At 50.4% G+C, this 16,511-nt stretch overlaps 7 protein-coding genes across 7 annotated transcripts; 3 read left to right on the top strand and 4 right to left on the bottom strand.

Moving 5' to 3' along the window:
- Window positions 1-1,590: 1,590 nt before the first annotated feature.
- N7477_008828 (calcium-translocating P-type ATPase PMCA-type) lies at window positions 1,591-2,297 on the top strand (the record flags this gene model as incomplete). Its single annotated transcript, XM_056970491.1, has 3 exons — window positions 1,591-1,713; window positions 1,771-1,877; window positions 1,970-2,297. 3 exons carry the CDS (start codon window positions 1,591-1,593, stop codon window positions 2,295-2,297), a joined length of 558 nt encoding a protein of 185 aa, XP_056820523.1.
- An 809-nt stretch (window positions 2,298-3,106) lies between these two features.
- N7477_008827 (putative MFS transporter) lies at window positions 3,107-4,930 on the top strand (the record flags this gene model as incomplete). Its single annotated transcript, XM_056970490.1, has 4 exons — window positions 3,107-3,276; window positions 3,329-3,757; window positions 3,810-4,558; window positions 4,611-4,930. The coding sequence occupies 4 exons, from the start codon at window positions 3,107-3,109 to the stop codon at window positions 4,928-4,930; spliced, it is 1,668 nt and encodes a 555-aa protein (XP_056820522.1).
- Window positions 4,931-5,163: 233 nt separating this feature from the next.
- On the bottom strand, window positions 5,164-8,549 carry N7477_008826 (replication factor C subunit 1; the record flags this gene model as incomplete). Its single annotated transcript, XM_056970489.1, has 5 exons — window positions 5,164-5,502; window positions 5,561-5,763; window positions 5,824-8,147; window positions 8,201-8,291; window positions 8,345-8,549. 5 exons carry the CDS (start codon window positions 8,547-8,549, stop codon window positions 5,164-5,166), a joined length of 3,162 nt encoding a protein of 1,053 aa, XP_056820521.1.
- A 327-nt stretch (window positions 8,550-8,876) lies between these two features.
- On the top strand, window positions 8,877-9,637 carry N7477_008825 (mitochondrial 54S ribosomal protein uL16m; the record flags this gene model as incomplete). Its single annotated transcript, XM_056970488.1, has 2 exons — window positions 8,877-9,408; window positions 9,465-9,637. The coding sequence occupies 2 exons, from the start codon at window positions 8,877-8,879 to the stop codon at window positions 9,635-9,637; spliced, it is 705 nt and encodes a 234-aa protein (XP_056820520.1).
- A 63-nt stretch (window positions 9,638-9,700) lies between these two features.
- Window positions 9,701-10,260, bottom strand: N7477_008824 (uncharacterized protein; the record flags this gene model as incomplete). The annotated part of the gene is made up of 4 exons (XM_056970487.1): window positions 9,701-9,789; window positions 9,914-10,039; window positions 10,095-10,153; window positions 10,211-10,260. 4 exons carry the CDS (start codon window positions 10,258-10,260, stop codon window positions 9,701-9,703), a joined length of 324 nt encoding a protein of 107 aa, XP_056820519.1.
- A 494-nt stretch (window positions 10,261-10,754) lies between these two features.
- On the bottom strand, window positions 10,755-12,099 carry N7477_008823 (replication factor C subunit 5; the record flags this gene model as incomplete). Its single annotated transcript, XM_056970486.1, has 6 exons — window positions 10,755-10,779; window positions 10,830-10,885; window positions 10,944-11,042; window positions 11,160-11,268; window positions 11,329-11,951; window positions 12,013-12,099. 6 exons carry the CDS (start codon window positions 12,097-12,099, stop codon window positions 10,755-10,757), a joined length of 999 nt encoding a protein of 332 aa, XP_056820518.1.
- A 429-nt stretch (window positions 12,100-12,528) lies between these two features.
- N7477_008822 (cytochrome c oxidase assembly protein) lies at window positions 12,529-15,677 on the bottom strand (the record flags this gene model as incomplete). The annotated part of the gene is made up of 7 exons (XM_056970485.1): window positions 12,529-12,575; window positions 12,629-13,070; window positions 13,158-13,227; window positions 13,290-13,443; window positions 13,913-14,021; window positions 14,125-15,532; window positions 15,622-15,677. 7 exons carry the CDS (start codon window positions 15,675-15,677, stop codon window positions 12,529-12,531), a joined length of 2,286 nt encoding a protein of 761 aa, XP_056820517.1.
- Between the last annotated feature and the right edge of the window lie 834 nt (window positions 15,678-16,511).

Here is a 16,511-nt window from a genome sequence, read left to right as displayed (position 1 = left end):
GCCTGGAAAATAAGGAGAGTGAATGGTAGAGCATGAGCTGAGCTGAGCGGAGTGGAGGTGAGAAGTGGCGGAGATTGCGGATCATTTTCCCCGCCCCTACACAAAGGGTCGGCATGTTTGATCTACCCGAATTTTTGCTGCCATTTGGTTTTCTTCCTTTATATATGTGCTACTAGGCTACTTCTCAACAACCATGGCCTTTCGATTTGCCCTTGACAGTAATGCGCGCCTTATCTTGGGCTGGAATATGTCCCTTCAAGGTATCGTCGTCTGCGGTAGGACTGCGTATTCTACACACACACTCTCTCTCTGTCTCTGCTTGCTTGAGGCATGAAAGGATCACCAAGATCTCAATAAATGCACACGTGGGGACTGAAGACTGGGACTTGGTCAATACAGAAGAAGATGAAGCTGCCAAAAGACCGGCTTTGATCCATCTTGACCATTGTATCGTGATTGACATTGATTTATCACATACCCACTGCTTTCCCTGCCTTCTTTGATACTCTCACATTGACAGGAGAAGGGTGAATTCACTTGGTGCATATAAATAGGGTAATGTCCGTCACGTCTTTCCTTTCCTTTCATGATCGTTTACACCCTTCGACTTATTGCTTCTTAGAAAGAAAGACACAGACTATATCACCGCCTCTTTTGCAAAAAGATAGACTTTTCAACTTTCAAATTTGACAATACTCAAGTTTTTCCTTATCCGAGATATAGTTCAATACCGGGGTTTTTTATTAATCGCGTCGAGACTAAAAGGCCCAAAGAGGGCTTTATCAATATCTGGCTCCTGTCACAACTACTTCAAAAGATTTCATGACACGACCGCAGTAGGCCATAAAATCGTTTGAACTTATGAGGGTAGACATAAATGAACCGACATTTGCACGAAATTGCGATAGGTCATGCTCACGGCTCGCAGGGCTTTTTCGAGGTTGGCAGATGCCTCGCGCGTCTGGCCGGCGAAACCTGAATGCACTGAGCCGTCATGATGCACGTTAACTAGGCCTGCCAGGTTATACCTGTTCACCACCAGTGACGACGGCCGCGTACGAGTAAAGGACTAGAGTAGGATCTTCCAATTCCTTGGAATTGACAAGGCTGATTTCGAGGTCAGACGATGAGGAAAACATTGGTCCCGGAGAGATACCACGAAAGACTGGAGGGTGTCGCTCGCTGAGGTTTGGAGGCGCGAAAGAATTTGAAAATACTTTGGAGTGTTATTCAATACAGAGGTTGAAGAAAACCATGAGTAGAAGCAGAGAAGAGCCCGGAAGAGCGCCTGTCCTGGGTGTAATACTAAGTGGCATTTGATTGTATCCAAGGGAACTAATTGACAAAATTGTCGGGTTAATGCAACAGAGTTGAGGCTCCTCATACATTTCTGAGGCTGACCGATTGCCGTGGTGTTGTAGATATTTTTGCCGACAAGATCCACGCCATTCCTGATCGGGTTGACCCGGACCCTGATATTCAGATTGCTTGATTTCTGTACAGCTTCGCCTCCTTCTTTGAAGAGAATAAAAGCTTCCGATTTGATTGTCCTTCCTTCATCATTCCATCAGATCACATTCATCAGAGCCAATGGGCTTCAAAACATTCATTACTCTGGCCACTCTCGGCCTCGCGGCCGCGGAAAGCTCGGTCGTGTCTCTGTTCATTTTCGGTGCCGATTCCCAATCACTATTTGGATCGGTCGTGGCATCGGTATGCCTTTCACGAAAGTATTCAGAAAGAATAATCTACTAAGAAAGATCCCCATAGAATGCCAAGACGACCACATATAGCATCAACTGCGCACCTGGCGCTGACACCGAGGACTGCGGATACCTTCCGGGTCTGCTGTACACTGCTGCCCCAACTAGTGTGGCGTATGCTTTAAAGCCCCCCTTACAACCGGTAAGCTCGTTAGGCTATCATTCAATGTTTGTGTGAAGATTCACTGACACGGGGTCGATCGTAGTGAAGGTACTATCATCTGCTCTATGGGTGGCACTACCTCCGCTCGGTGCACGGATCTGTTCCCTACCAGCGGGCATTTTTCCCAGCCCGCGGCGTACACGACTCTGGGCCAAGAGGATATCTCTGCCGGCATGATTCCAGTCACCATTACCGCTGGTCCCTCGACAACGGCCACACGGGCGTCGGCAGCCACCCAGACTGGAAGCTCTGCTGATGCTGCGTCCACTGGATCTTCAAGTACCAGCACTGGAGGCTTGCCCCGTATGACTGCCAACCCAAGCATTGTTATGAGCGGTGCTGCTGCGGCACTGATGGCTGTTGTTCTCTGAGAGATGCGTGCCGCGAATGGCAGTGGCAACCGTGGTTGTCTTTGAACTTCTTATACATACCTCTTGATCGAAAGTAGATTAATATAGAAAGAGTAGACTAAAGAAGTGGACAAGCGACCGATTCCTCAATTCCCATCGTAATTGAGTCTACCTTGCAAGTAAGTAGCCCCAAAAAAGAGGGGCAGATGAAAGCTCGCAGCGTTGTCCGGAGCCTCGTACATTGAGCGCCCTCCATGCCGATCATAGACTTCTTCAGCTTCAGCTAAGATTCTACGCCAAGTCATTTCCCCAGTAAGTAATAGAGACAGTAATTGGACGGTCACTGCCATGGCGGCCAGGCCGCGCAATGTTGTCGGCACTTGTCCCCCACCTCTATTGATATCGATTGTTAACCGGTCGACAGGGTTGGGCTTTCTACCTGGACCCGACAGAGTCTGTGCCATGTCTTATTGGTGTTCTCCACGAAGCTAGCCCTGCTCCTTGCTGTATAGGGCCTCAATCAACGGGTACCATACACCAAACACTCGAGATTGAGACTTCCCAGTCACCCCCAAGGCGGTGGATATCGGCCTAGAGCAGAGAGTCCCAGAATTATTGCTTCGTCCTGATGAAGACACGATTGGGCCAGCCTTGCAAGCCAAGGAGCGCCTCTCTCCACGCCGGGAAGTGGAGGTCGGGACCTCAACTCGAGCTTCCCCAGATTATGTGGGGCCCCGCATGATGCTTGGGCCTGATCTTCACTCTGTATATATCAAGCTTCCCTGGACTGACCGCTAAGATGGTCGACCATCTCCAAAATCTTTCTCCCAATGGCCACTACTCCAATAGAGGACGGCCCTCATGGCTATGACAATACTCTAAAGAAGGAAATTACCAATCCAATTAAAACCCTCGGCCATCTGCGTCTACGACATGCGGAAACGAACGAAGTTATCTTGGTGCCTACACCGTCTGCCGATCCCAAAGACCCTCTCAATTGGTAAAGAGATCATTTTGTTCCTCTGCAATAGTGTACCGCTGATCGCTACCAGGCCGAGATGGTTCAAACTATACACAGCGGCCGCGGTCTGTACCGCCATGGTTCTCTGCAACTTCCTCGCGGCCGGTCCCACGCTCGCAATCATCCAGACAGCGCAGGAATTCTTCCCCAATTGGCAACAGACCGGCTTGTCGAGCGCAATCTCGAAGACGGCCTATTTTTTCAACTGCACTGCCTTGTTCCAGGGATTGGGTAATCTTTTCTGGATGCCTCTGATTAACAAGTATGGTCGCCGGCCTGTCTACGTCACCGCGTTCATAATCTATACTATCACCGCAGTATGGTGTGCTGTAGCGAAGCAGTATGCCAATTTCCTAGTAGCTCGCATTGTTATGGGTATTGCGGCTGGTGCTGGCGAATGTCTGGCGCCTGTCACTATTGCCGATATCTTCTTCTTGCATGAGCGTGGAACTATAACTGCGTATGTACTAGAACACGATTACAACTGGAGCTGCTTTCTAATCGTACGGCAGTCTTTACAATGCTTCTCTCAATCTAGGTGTCGCACTCGGTGCGATCGTCGATGGCTTCATCGTGAAAGATCACCCATGGCGATACATCTACTACGTCGCGATAGCCCTGATTGGCGCTGTCACCCTCGTTGTGTACGCAACATTTCCCGAGACGGCATACAACAGAGTCCGCGGCTCAACAGATACTTTCACAACACTTAGCGCATCTGGAGGGCGAGTGCGCCGCAGCACAAAGAGCGAAGAAGAAGGCACTGCTGAGATCCACGAAGTCGTCACCAGAGAAACGGTAAATAGCAATGGAGGCTGGATCAAGGGTCTCAAACTCTACCACGGCAAATACACAGACGAGTCTCTTTGGCAAATGACCATCCGACCAGTTGGACTTCTAATTCTGCCGCCCGTTCTGTGGGCGACGCTTGTCATGTCCGTGACGATTGGATTTATCACTGCTATCACCTCAAATGTAGCCTCCGCCTTTTCTTCAACATATGGATTTGAAGCATGGCAGTCTGGTCTGTGCTTTTCGGCTGCAATTGTTGGATGTTTCTTCGGCATCATCCTTGGAGGACACTTATCAGACTGGGTTGCTGATTACTTCACCCGCCGCAATAATGGAATTCGAGAGCCCGAGATGCGTCTTCCTGCTATCATGGTTGGCGCAATTACGGGCCCTCTTGCTTTGGCTCTATATGGGTGTGGAATACAGTACAAGATGCACTGGATGGTTCCCACTTTGGGCATTGGACTGAGTAAGCTTCTGGTCTTGATACGGGGACAAATCCTTCTCGCTGACATTTGCAGTTAATTTCACCATTACACAAGCTACCAATGTCTCCCTTGTCTACACGATTGATAGCTATCGTCCCGTGGCTGGAGAAATTGTCGTCACGCAGCTGGCCTTCAAGTCTGCGTTTGGGTTCTTGCTCGGATTTTATACGAATCCATGGGTAGACAAGCACGGATATAATGTGGCCTACGGAGAGATGGCAGCTATCTGTGGGGGTGTCCTCATATTCTGGATCCCACTCTTTATTTGGGGCAAGGCAATCCGCGAGAAGACTCTAAGTTGGAGGGTTATGAAGTGGGTTCGGTGGGATCTGGACCGTGAAGTTGGCGAGTAAATCGGCCCAGGTGGTTTTCTTATATGTCAATTATGCTGTATGGCCTTTAATCTTGAGTTTCCCACCACTGTCAGGCCAAGGAGATATCGCAATTGGACCGAAGTTCTTAATGAGATGTGGATGCATTGCTGTCCGTGAATAGTGTATGCGGGGTGTAGCGTAATGTGCATTCCAGTTTTGCGCTTCTTGAAAGATAACAGGATATAATACAAACAGGCAGCCCAAGTCTGAGCCTAAGCTTTAGCTTTGGTCTTGCGGCCCTTCTTCGTCTTCTCCTCACTATCATCAATGAATTCATCCGCATCCGCAGCCGCAGCCTTCTTCGTCTTCTTGCCTTTAGGGGCAGCCTTCTTCTTCTTTGGTTGACTGACATATTTGTCCTTCTTGAGGTCCAACTCCTCGTCATCGTCCTTGGCTTCCTCAACGACCTCCTCTTCATCAGATTCTTCCAAGGCGTCCTCAATATCAGGTTTTTCCTTGGGTGCGGCTTTGGGCGCCACAACCTGGCTGGCTTTCATAAATGGAAGAGGGTGTGAGCGTGAGTTATAGACACGCGTGAATGTGGCCTTGGTCTGCGAGTCTATCTTCACGTTGGACTGGTCCATTGGTTCCCAGGCCCAGCTCCATAACGGCATCAAAGTCATCACGGGTTAGGAAGTAGGAATCCATGAAATCAATGACATCGTCCACGCTCTCCTTACCTTCAGTCATGAGGCGATTGACTGATTTATCCCAGACGTACGGCATGTACTGCTGGCGAATTTCATCACGGCTGCCCGAAGTGCGGAGGCGCATGTGGCCCTGGATTTCTTTGACGAAGCGGGACAGTTTTCCTAGAACGAAAGAATTAGGATCAGTTGTGCAAGAATAGAAGATAGAGACTTTTTTCTTACCTTGTTTGCTGTTCTGGCCAAGCCAACTCGTGAATTGGGGTCTCTCGCCCATGTTGCCATATTGGAAACTAGCTGGTCGGACGAAGCTGAACACAGCGTGGGTGGGCATCAGACTCCATTGTTGCTGCGTGCCATGAATCATACGATCGACAAGATCACCATCGCTGATACTCTCGGCTGCGTTGTCTGCCAGCTCAAGCTGCTTCAGCTTCAGCTCTCTGGAACTTAAAGATGATGTAAGCGCAGGCTTGGTTCTCAGATAGTTCTCTTGAAGCATCAAGTAGCTAAATTCGTGATCGTTGAAGTAAAGCTCGATCTTGTCATTCAGTGTCGAGTTCGAGCTTGCCGAGAACATCTGGGCACTAAGAATTTTGCTAACAATATCCCACGGCTTCAGGATGATGTGCTTCTCCCATGCCTTGGACATTTGCTTGCCTTTGTCATAATCCATGTCATTTTGACCTAGCTTGGCAGCAGACAGCATGTTGATAACTTGTCGGATATCAGCATGGGTGCCCTCAATAAGGCTATCCAAGACAGGCGGCGGGATCTTTAGCTTTTCGCGGAAACAAATTGTGGTCAATCTCGCCCGAATTTGCTCCACGGTAGGGCGTCTGAAGGGAATGTCAAAGGTAATGTGGTCGAACGGCTTCATCTTGGGCAGTCGTCGCTCGTTACAAATGAGGATCAGAGGAATGTTGGTCTTTTTGGCAATGGCCGCAACAGCTCCAACTCCGCCGCGGTCACCGGCCGACATGCCGTCGACTTCATCCATAATCAAGACCATCTTCTTCTTGCTATTGTCGACCTTCTTGCCATCTCCAGCGAAGTATCCTTGCAGAGATGTCGTATCGAGAACACCAAGGGTGCTGCTCTCAACGAGCTTTTTGCTTCGCGTGTCGCTGGCATTGGTTTCCACAACATCGTAGCCCTCTAGCTTAGCCACCAAGTGCGCAGCCGTAGTTTTGCCAATACCCGGAGGGCCGTGAATCATGACCGCGCGGTATTGACCCGATCCATCCTTGCCACCATTCTTGAACTTGAGCTTGGCACTTCTTTCCCAATTGCGCAGCCAGGTTTGCAGCTTCTCCACATTTCCCTTGTTGCCACAAATCATACTGTAGGAGGTTGGCGCATACTTGGTAGTCCAGAGTTGATCATCGACAGCCGGAGCCTGTGAGCTCTGAGAAGCAGGCGGAGTCGAGTCGCCAGCAGAAGTCTTGTTCATTCGGGCAACCTGTTTTCGCTTCTCTTCTGCTTTCTTCTTCTCCTCAGCGTCAATTTCTGCTGCCATCTTGCGAACTTTTTCCTCTTCGGCGGCTTTCTTTTCTTGGTATTTCTCTGCTGCTTGTCCAGAACCACCATTGGCAGGCATTCGTCGGATCAACTCGAAAAGCCCATCCTCATTAATTGTCTTTAGTTTGTTCTTTGCGATGGTCTCAAGTTTCTTCGGACCAGCATCATTGCCTAAGACGACATAGCTTGTCTTAGAACTGGGTGCTCCAGTGCACTTGCCACCATATTGTTTGACAAGCTCCTGGCCTTCCTCGCGGCCCAACGACTCAAGCACGCCAGTAAAGACAAATGTCAGCCCAGCGAGACAATTCTCTGCACCTTGGGGCATCTCTTTAGTTCCTGAAACAGGAGGAGTACGGGATCGAGCTCCTCCAAAAGGAAACTTCTTGGTCTCTCCGGTTGGAGCAGGCGGTGATGGCGGTCTGACCAAGGGAATGCTGTCGAAGATATCCTGAATCTCCTTGTTCTCAGGCACAGGCTCTTTCTTCTTCTTCGGCGAGGCCTTAGGCTTTTTGGCGGCAGGAGATGCCTTGGTTCGGGCTGCAGGTTTCTTCGTTTCTGAGACATCTTCATCTTCGTCTTCATCGATCAAGTTTTCTGCTTTGCGCTTGCGACCTGGTCGTGTGGATTTAGGGGCAGATTTAGGCAAATCCTCCATGACAATATCGTCATCTTCATCCTTAAGGACCGTTCGCTGCTTTTGGGTCTTCTTAGATGCCGGAGCGGTGGGTTTGATCTCAAGCACTTCGAAATCGTCGTCATCGTCATCGCTATCGGCTGCTACATAGTCGTCTTCTGCTTTACCGCGCTTGCTGTACTCAGTTGCAAAGATGTCATCTCCGCCGAGGTCTTCGTCTTCAATGATGGGTTTAGCTTTGGCGGATGCCCGGGGAGCATTTCGAGATGTCTTAGTGGGAACTTCTTCTGTCTTGTTGGTCTTTGCGGGCTCGGCTTTGGCTCCTCGCTTCTTGCTGGATGCAAAGTAGTCTGAGGTCGATGTGGGTTCGCCCTTGGGTTCCTCGGCTTTCCTGTAGAGCAATTTGTTAGTAATTGCAATGTAGCTCTCAGCGGATCGACATACGTCTGAGTCTTAGATTTCGCTTTAGGCGTAGCTGCCTTCACAGGTTTAGCCTCCTCATCCTCATCACTGTCATCCACGACTTTTCTGCTGCCTATTGAATGGTTAGATCCAAATTGAGGTGTAGTATGATTACCGATGCCGTACGCTTCTTTCTCGCAGCAGAAGGGTCCTTGATTAGAAATACTATATCAGCAAGATTCATGATAGAAAGAGGAATAGAATTGGGCATAAGATCCTTAAAGGCCCTCAGAGAACAAGAGGAGCAATAGCTTACTTCTTTCTTTGCGGGTTTCACATCGTCACTTTGGCTAGGCTTACCACCGAAAAAACTCCTGATATCAGAAGGCATCGTGGGCACCGCCAATCACACAGTAATCCAGGTGTCGGTTTAGGGCACTGAGACGATTGGAGTGAAAACAACGCTCCACAGCCTGGGACTGACGCCTGCACCGCGAGTGACGCGCCGGGAGACGTGACTGCTGACTAACAGACACGCTCAGCACGTGATATGGTAATTGTGACTGATCGGGACTAGCGCCGGGCATCTCGAAAAGTGCCGTTCGGCCTATGCAAAGAACCAGCGTCGCCCATTGCATCTTCGGTCGCTTTCCTCGGTCAAAATGGGTCCTCAGATCAAGCTGTTTGCTGGGCCCCTATCGGCCTGCACCCGGCCAACATGTGCGCCTCCTTTTCCGCGTCCCTGGATCGATTGCCGCGACTCGAAACTGACAATTCCAATGCAGGTCTCCCCAGATCACTACCTACCTTCTCTCTGGCTCGATGCTTCTCGACTACCTCGCCCGCTCTTGACTGGCTCACGCCCAAGTTTGCAGAGAAATCGAAGTCCCCTAAGGGTCGCCCGCACGTCGCTACTGGTGGATCTACTCGCGGAACAACAGTGGTGTGGGGAGACTTCGGACTCCGTATGAAGGACCACGACCGCCGTATGCCCTCGTCAGCGTTGAAGATCGCAGAAGAGACTATCAAGCGACGATTGAGAGGCATGAATTACAAGCTGTACAAGCGTGTCAGCGCCAACATCGGTGTGTACACCAAGGGAAACGAGCAGCGTATGGGTAAGGGAAAGGGTAAATTTGACTACTGGACTGTGCGACTTCCCGTCAGCCGTATCGTCTTCGAATTGAAGGGCGATCTGCACGAGAAAGTCGCTCGTGAGGCATTCAGATTGGCTGGACACAAGTTGCCCGGTATGTTTGGGTATAATCTCATTCGGCGGAACGCGGCTAATATTCATTCTGTACAGGCCTTTGGGAATTTGTGAAGAAAGACGACCCTCCCGTTGTTGGAATCACCAAGCTCGGTAACGGTGTCACTCTTGAATCTCTCAAGCGAGCGCGCCGCGACCGGCCACTCGGAACCGACAACCTCGACAACCCGCCGCAAAGCACCACCTCCAGCCCTTCCTCCTCTCAATAAATTCACCCTCACACATGAAAGCGGTTCTCATGTTCTCTTCACACCCCTTTCCCCCATGTTGACCTAAGCCCCAACATTGGAGCCGGGCCCATACCCTTGCTGTCTCCTGGCCTTGGCGGCTGCCGCATCGCCCTTGGTCTCGAAATCCAGATCTTTTGTACATTATTGTCAGCTTATATGCACGTCTCAATGGGCCCGTTAAAGTCCGGCCTTCCGGGAAGATGTTTTTGTGTTTTTTATAGGAGTTTAGACCAAAGGATGTGTTTGGCATTTTACCTTTGTTCTCATCAACCTGTCCCATGCCAAGCTTCTGTGCCATGATATATTCGTCTCGACTCGCGGTACCCTCTTGCACAGGCTGGGTTCCGGTGTAAAGCTCGCTTTTGGTATGAGGTTCACCAACTAAGAGGTTGTCAGCTACTGTCAGTGGGATGTGTTATGTTTCAGAGTAGCGTACCACCTAGTTGGCCAGTCTGTTTCGCAGGGGTGATTGTAAATTCTCGAATGGACTCGTATCTTGGTTCATGTTAAATGGACAACTAGATCTGTGCGGGTAAGGTTGGCTTCGCCTACTGTGTGCTCTCCCCACCGGGTTCCATATCAATGAGTCTAGGGTCCGACATCTCGATATAGTCAAAGTCGATGTGTCTTAAGTGCAAGTCGAAGTAGAAGAAGAAGTTTGTTCAACACTTGAGGAATATTATTTGAAACAGGACTGTCCAAAGTCTGGGCGCGAAGGTCGAGTGACGGGTATTTTGTCATGACGTAGGTTCCACCGCAACCTCGCAGCATCTGTCTGATCAACACCACCCCTCATGACGTGTGAAGGCACTAAATAGGTGGAGATGCACAATTTTGTCTAAAATTACCTGAACGCCTTTTTTTTATCGTAGTTCAGTCAGATGCAGGTATTCTGGCTGTTTCATGCAAAGCTCAAACGAGAACGCCGGAACCAAATAAATGCCTCGATGCGCCTGTGAATAGTTTAGGGTTCTACTTCCCGGCTTGAATCTTTATCATATGCAGTGCTGCATACTGCCAAACGATAGTCCCAAGCCTACTATGACTGGGAATCGCCTCCGTAGTGTACAATCATCATTCATCCATTGTTCTAGATTTAGAAATCCATGCCCATCAAGTAACTGGAAAGAATTAGCGAAAGATATGAACGGTCATCTGACTTGAAACTCACCTCTCATAGATACGCATGAACTTTGCCACGAAAGCCTCGAGGTGGAAAATGACTTTCTATGTTGGCATGCACATTAGTATCCTAATCAGCACCGAAGGGCCAACAACAACTCACACTTCCCAGCTTAATTCGGTGCTCATAGAAGGCAGACCACTTGATAACATCCGGCTTGAGCGCGTCATCCACTCGTGAAACGAGTTTGAACGTCAAGGTCTGTCGTACGCAAGTCAATATAGCGTATAGTTACTTTGGAAGTGCTGAGACTGTACCTTTAGAATGGTAGATGGAGGAAATACAGTGAGTCAAGAGATCATAGAGACGAGCACGGACTTGCAACAGTCGAGCGGGTGACCGTTCCGCTAGGATCTCATCCGCAGTCACCGTGATAAGCGCCTCCCAATCCGGCGGTGGAATTGCCGTCTTGTCTGTAACTTTTTCACTTTGATTCCATTCATGTCAGCATCGAATCAGTTACACCGTTGCGTAAGGTTGATCGTACTTCTGCGCATAGATAGCCTCGAGCATCAGCAGCGCGCGGCGCAAGTTCCGTCCACTCTCTTTTGCAATCCTCTTGTTCAAGCCTTCGGCTTCGTTCCAGCCTTCTCTTTTTGTAGCAATTCGTAGCGCAGAGCAGACATCGGTCTCAGTGGGCGCAGCCACCCTGACCAGCAGGGTTCGCGAGCGAATCGGGGCGATGATGTTCGAGGTGCTGTTGGCTAAGAGGATCAAGCGCAGGTTAGGACTGTACTTCTCCATGGTACGACGCAGTGCAGCCTGAGCATCACGGGTGAGGTGATCAGCCTCGTTGATCACAACGACCTTGAATCGCTGCTTCGCGGACAGATCCACCTGTTGTGTTTGGGCGACCTCCTTCAGCAATTCTTGGACCACGACTCGGTCATAGTTACCGACGTCTGCGGGCGTGATTTCGAGGTGGTAAACAGAGGAGACGATATTGAATTCAAGCTTGCGGTTGCTTGTCGTTTGGAAGACTCGCGCGTCGATTTTGATCTTCTCGACTCCAGGTCCGTACAGTTCTTTCAATGTCGCAATGATACGTGTTTTCTTGCCTGCTCCCGATGGTCCATAGACAAGCAGATGAGGAAAATCGCCGCTTTGAGCCTAGAGTTGAATAGCCGTTGTGTGAGCGGCTTTGTCCATTCTCTCAGCGTAGGGCACTTACTAATGAGCGGAGACGTTCTGAGAGCTCAGGGTGATATGTGAGAGCATCAAGCGTCCGAGGGCGCAGCTTGTCCACGAGGAGAGCCATTTTTAGCTCTGATGTTTGCGAGATGGATGGGTTCGTGGATGTGGACTTGGAAAATGGAAAGTGAGAACGCGTCGGGAACGCGCGCCTAATTAACGGGTGGTCCGTGCACGATCTGCAGTCTTCACAATGATATACGCATCGTTGAAGTGGTTCGCTAAGAATTAGTGGCAAAGGAATCATTGTTTCGATAATTTCGATGTGAAAGTGATATCTATATTTACAATGGTGATCACAAGTGGGATCACATGATCTTCGTAAAACTCCAGACTATAGTACAGCACGTTTTGTCGAGATGAGATTGTGTAGGATAGGCAGAACCTGGATCGCTGAATGAGATCTACTTGCATGTAGCTCAACCTTTCCTGGCAGGAAAAGAGATTCAGAGCTCCAAGCTATCCAGAGTGTTCAAAGGCTGTTCACAGGACGTGATCATTGGGGAATGGGCTTCAAGACCCCGTTGTCGTCGTATTTCGCCTCTATATTGGGGTCAGTCCAGGCTTCAACTCAATTCTCCGAAGAAGTGACGTACTAAAGAAAGTATAAGAAAGCGTGATCGTATCAATACCCTGCATAGTCGGATCCGTAGCAAAATCGGGATCAATGAAGAAGAACACAGGCATATCAACCGATTCACCCGCGTTCAGCTTCTGCTCTTCAAAGCAGAAGCATTGAATTTTGCTAAAGTATGGCGCCACCTGTCCCGGTGTCACACTGTACGTCGCAACCCCAATAATGTCAGAGTTGCTTTTGTTGGTCGCGGTGTAGAATGCCAGTGCCGTCTCGCCCGGCAGGACCCGCACCTCGCGCTGCTGTGGGGTGAACTTCCATGGCAGAACATCGGAGACTGAGCCGTTGAAGGTGATACGAAGGCGTCGGGAGTCTGTCACTGGGGTCACGCGCGCAGCGGTGTCGCCGTCGCCGTTGCGGTGGGTGAGGATGGGCTGGCCACCCCAGCCGGTCTGTTGGCAAATCTGTATGAGAAGCAGTTATTAGCAAGATGGTTCAGTCTAGCCAAATTCTCGGAGATCAGACGGGAAATCGCGAGGGTCTAGACACACCATTTTGTACAACGGAACAGAGCCGTAAGCAAGAGCGACAGTTCCGAGGATCATACTGATGGTATAGTACCTAGAAAAGATCGGCGTCAGCACCAAGAGCGAATTGACTTGATTCACTCAATCTCGGCTCACATAGTAGATGTGTTGCGCTGCTGCGATTGCGGCGTATTGAACGGCGCCGAGGATGCATGACGCTTCTCGTGCAGGAATGCGTTTTTCGAGAAGAACCTCTTCTCAGCTTCAAAGATACCTTTCCGCATGCAAGTTGGTCTTGGCACAATGTTGCCTGTTAATGTGCAGCGTCCCCATGAGGGGAATAGCCTGGAAAACATGATTATTGAATTTCAATTGAGATCAGATGTTCGACTCCAACGGACGATGGAAAGAGTCCGCACACGTGATTTGCGCTTATCGATAAGGACGTCACGTTATCGACACCGAGCAGAGTCAGGACAAGCTGCGATTCGTGCGTGGGAAATTCTTTTAATCAATAAGTGAAAGCTTACTTTCCGTGAAAATCCATGGTTTTAACTTGTCTCTCGATGAAGTGCCGCGAGAATTGAGTGAGATATCGCGAAATGATTTGAGTGTTTATTTAACGCTCGGCTGAGAGAATTGAATGATGCATATTATTAATACGTGATTTTAGGACTCTTCGCTGAGTCCAAGAGACGGTTGGCAAAGACCGCCATAGTAATACAAATATAAAGGGACTTGACGTGTCCTTTGAGAATGGTTCATCTAGTTCAACACACTGTTGGAAATGCGGCCAAAGACACCTCGTACCAGCCTCGGTTCTTCGCGAAGGCAAGTGAGAAGAACGGCGGCACTGGCAGCGAAAGCAATACGCTCGCGGTATTGATACTGAGAGGGCAAACAGAAGCGTTAGTAACCGATTGATCAAACTTCGGCGTTCGAAGAGGGCTGGAGCGTTTGGGTGTAAGCCTTTCGTAAGGCTCGAACATACCTTTTTGTTATACAGACGTGGCAAAACCGTTGCCGCAGCTCGGGGTGCCACAAATAGCGCCAGCTCCTGTCTTTTCCGCGATTTCTCTACCAATACACTCCATCCACACATGAGACATCCCGCTCCGACACAGAGACCGGAATCCCACATCAGCGGAGTGACCGTCTTCCGATCCAAGACCCGGGGCCCCAGGCGCGTCCGGGCGAGACACACAGCGTAATAGAACAGGCTCACGAAAGAAGCGAGGAATGCAGATGACCGGGCGCCTTCAGAGATTGCGCGGCGAAGACCAGCGAGATTCTTCATTCCTCGTAGGCGCAGGACAACCTGTAATGGGATGTAGGTTGCACAAGCAAACTTGAAGGTCCTGGCAAAGCGGTACAGTGCGTGTTTTTCGCAATTAGGGCCACAGCCCATGTGCACCATCTCGCATGGAATGGGTGCGGTTTTGGCAGGATCACCCCATTCCTCGGGCCAGCCATAGTCCCTGCACATAGCTTCGAGAAGGGGTGCTTGGCCCGTATCTTTGCCGTATATAAAGACTCCTCGGCGAGCCCGGCGAAGGGCTTCGATTAAGCGCGAGTCCACCTTGGCTACCTCTCCGATCCACTTTTCGTAAGTTCGGGGTAACCTCTCCGGCTCATAGAACCACGCCCACATGACCACGGCCGCGCTCATGGCAAAGACCCCTGCATCTGCTAGACCTGGAGCTAGCGACTCAACGAGGGTCCAGCGACCCTGAGCCGTGCGTCGGCGATGCCATCGATTCCATGCTAGGCACGCTATTACATCCACTGCCCTCGTCGCTGTAAACAGCGTCAGATCCATCGTCCTCCCGGCCAACTCCGGACGCGGGTGTTCGAGTGGATTGGCAGCATCGTTCTTGGGTTCTTGATCCGAAAAGATCCCTTTTGATTGACTGTCCCATGAAAGGGTAGGTTTTTTGTTTAGAAGCTCAAAACTAAACCATGCTGAGAAGAAGGCAGTGATGAATCGAATCAGACGGCGGAGAGTCTGGGATTTTTGGATGTCACCTTTGGAAGAGCCGGCTATGGATGCGAATATCCGATACAACAACACCGGGAGCAAAGTTGAACCACCAACCAGGGCGGCACAGAACGTTGGGAAGGTGTTGATGCGCAGAGGCCCGGCTAGAACCTGAGCCAACTGTAGGGTTTGGGAGTCAGCGTGCACTATTTTGAGCAACCACCCAACGGGTTTATTCTGGCCACGAGGGGTCGTGACATCACACATCGCGCCCAGCACAAAAGTGTAGGCGCGACGCCTCCAACGTACCTCGCGAAGCTTCTGTTTTGGTGACCAGTCTCTGCGTGCAAAATGTCGTGCATATGTGACCAGCTTTGGGGTGACGGCAGAACAATACCCTAGAGCATAAGCGCGAAGGATTCTGCAGGGCGATTACGGTCAGCAAGGGTTCCCACCTCCCAGATGTTAACGGCACGGGAGATCGGAAGACAACTCAAAAAGAGAACGTACGGCTTCAACAGGCGGGCTCTAGAATGCCTGTCACGGAGACTCAACCGGAGATCCATCCTGCCGATAAGCTCTATGTCGTGATCCGCGGGGCGAAAAGGATAAGCATCCCATCCGGTGATTCTCAGCGGGTCAACCCCAGTATTCGCCAGCCAAGGTTGGGGGTGGTGTGGGACAAGACCCTATCCGAGCACGACGATTGGGGGTGTCCGCAGTTCACACCAGGCCGAAAATTGGGTAGTATTTTCAGCTGGAGCGGCTGTCACCTGCAGTAAGAGAGCCCTAGGATCAACCGTGGATCTGTGTCACGACCACGCTTAAGTGCTTAATATGAGGACCGTCGGAGACTAAGCAGAAAAGAGCCAGGCAGAAGGACCTCGGAGGGACCTCGGTTCGTGGGGAAAACCCCCCCCTTGAAACATAGAACTACCAAAAAGGGATTGAAGCGACGATCATCCAACACGATGGCAATTGTAGTCAAAAGTGACCGGTCGATAACGGGGCTCTGCTTATTCAGGCCCACGGATGATTTAATTAAGTGGTCCTAAAGAGGGAATGATCGAGCGCCTCCGAAGAGAAACAAGACCAGGCCGAGACAGCCTGCGCCTCCCTGTACAGTCGGCTCAGTCTGCACAGATCCCGGGGAAAGCCGAGGTGGAGAAGGGAGGGAAGCTAAGGATTGAGAAGGAAGTAACGAGTATGGGGAGTGGGAAATAAGTGGATTGTACTGAGTACCTTGGATCGTGGTTGGACTCAAGGATGGGGAACATCGGGGAAACATGCAACACGGTTGCAACTATGCCCTTGGCGTCAGGTACATTCGGCGTAGAGCGGGCGTAACCCCCCGAGTACCGCGGAGTACCGAAGCCATCCGCACGCAGAGCGGTAATTTA

The sequence above is a fragment of the Penicillium maclennaniae genome (assembly GCF_028827695.1).
Source record: "Penicillium maclennaniae strain IBT 15551 chromosome Unknown utg000007l:1.0-4884863.0:1.0-4888362.0, whole genome shotgun sequence".
NCBI classification, from domain to species: domain Eukaryota; kingdom Fungi; phylum Ascomycota; class Eurotiomycetes; order Eurotiales; family Aspergillaceae; genus Penicillium; species Penicillium maclennaniae.
The sequence above is the reverse complement of the archived record's forward strand: the minus strand, read 5'-3'. Positions and strand labels throughout refer to the sequence as shown.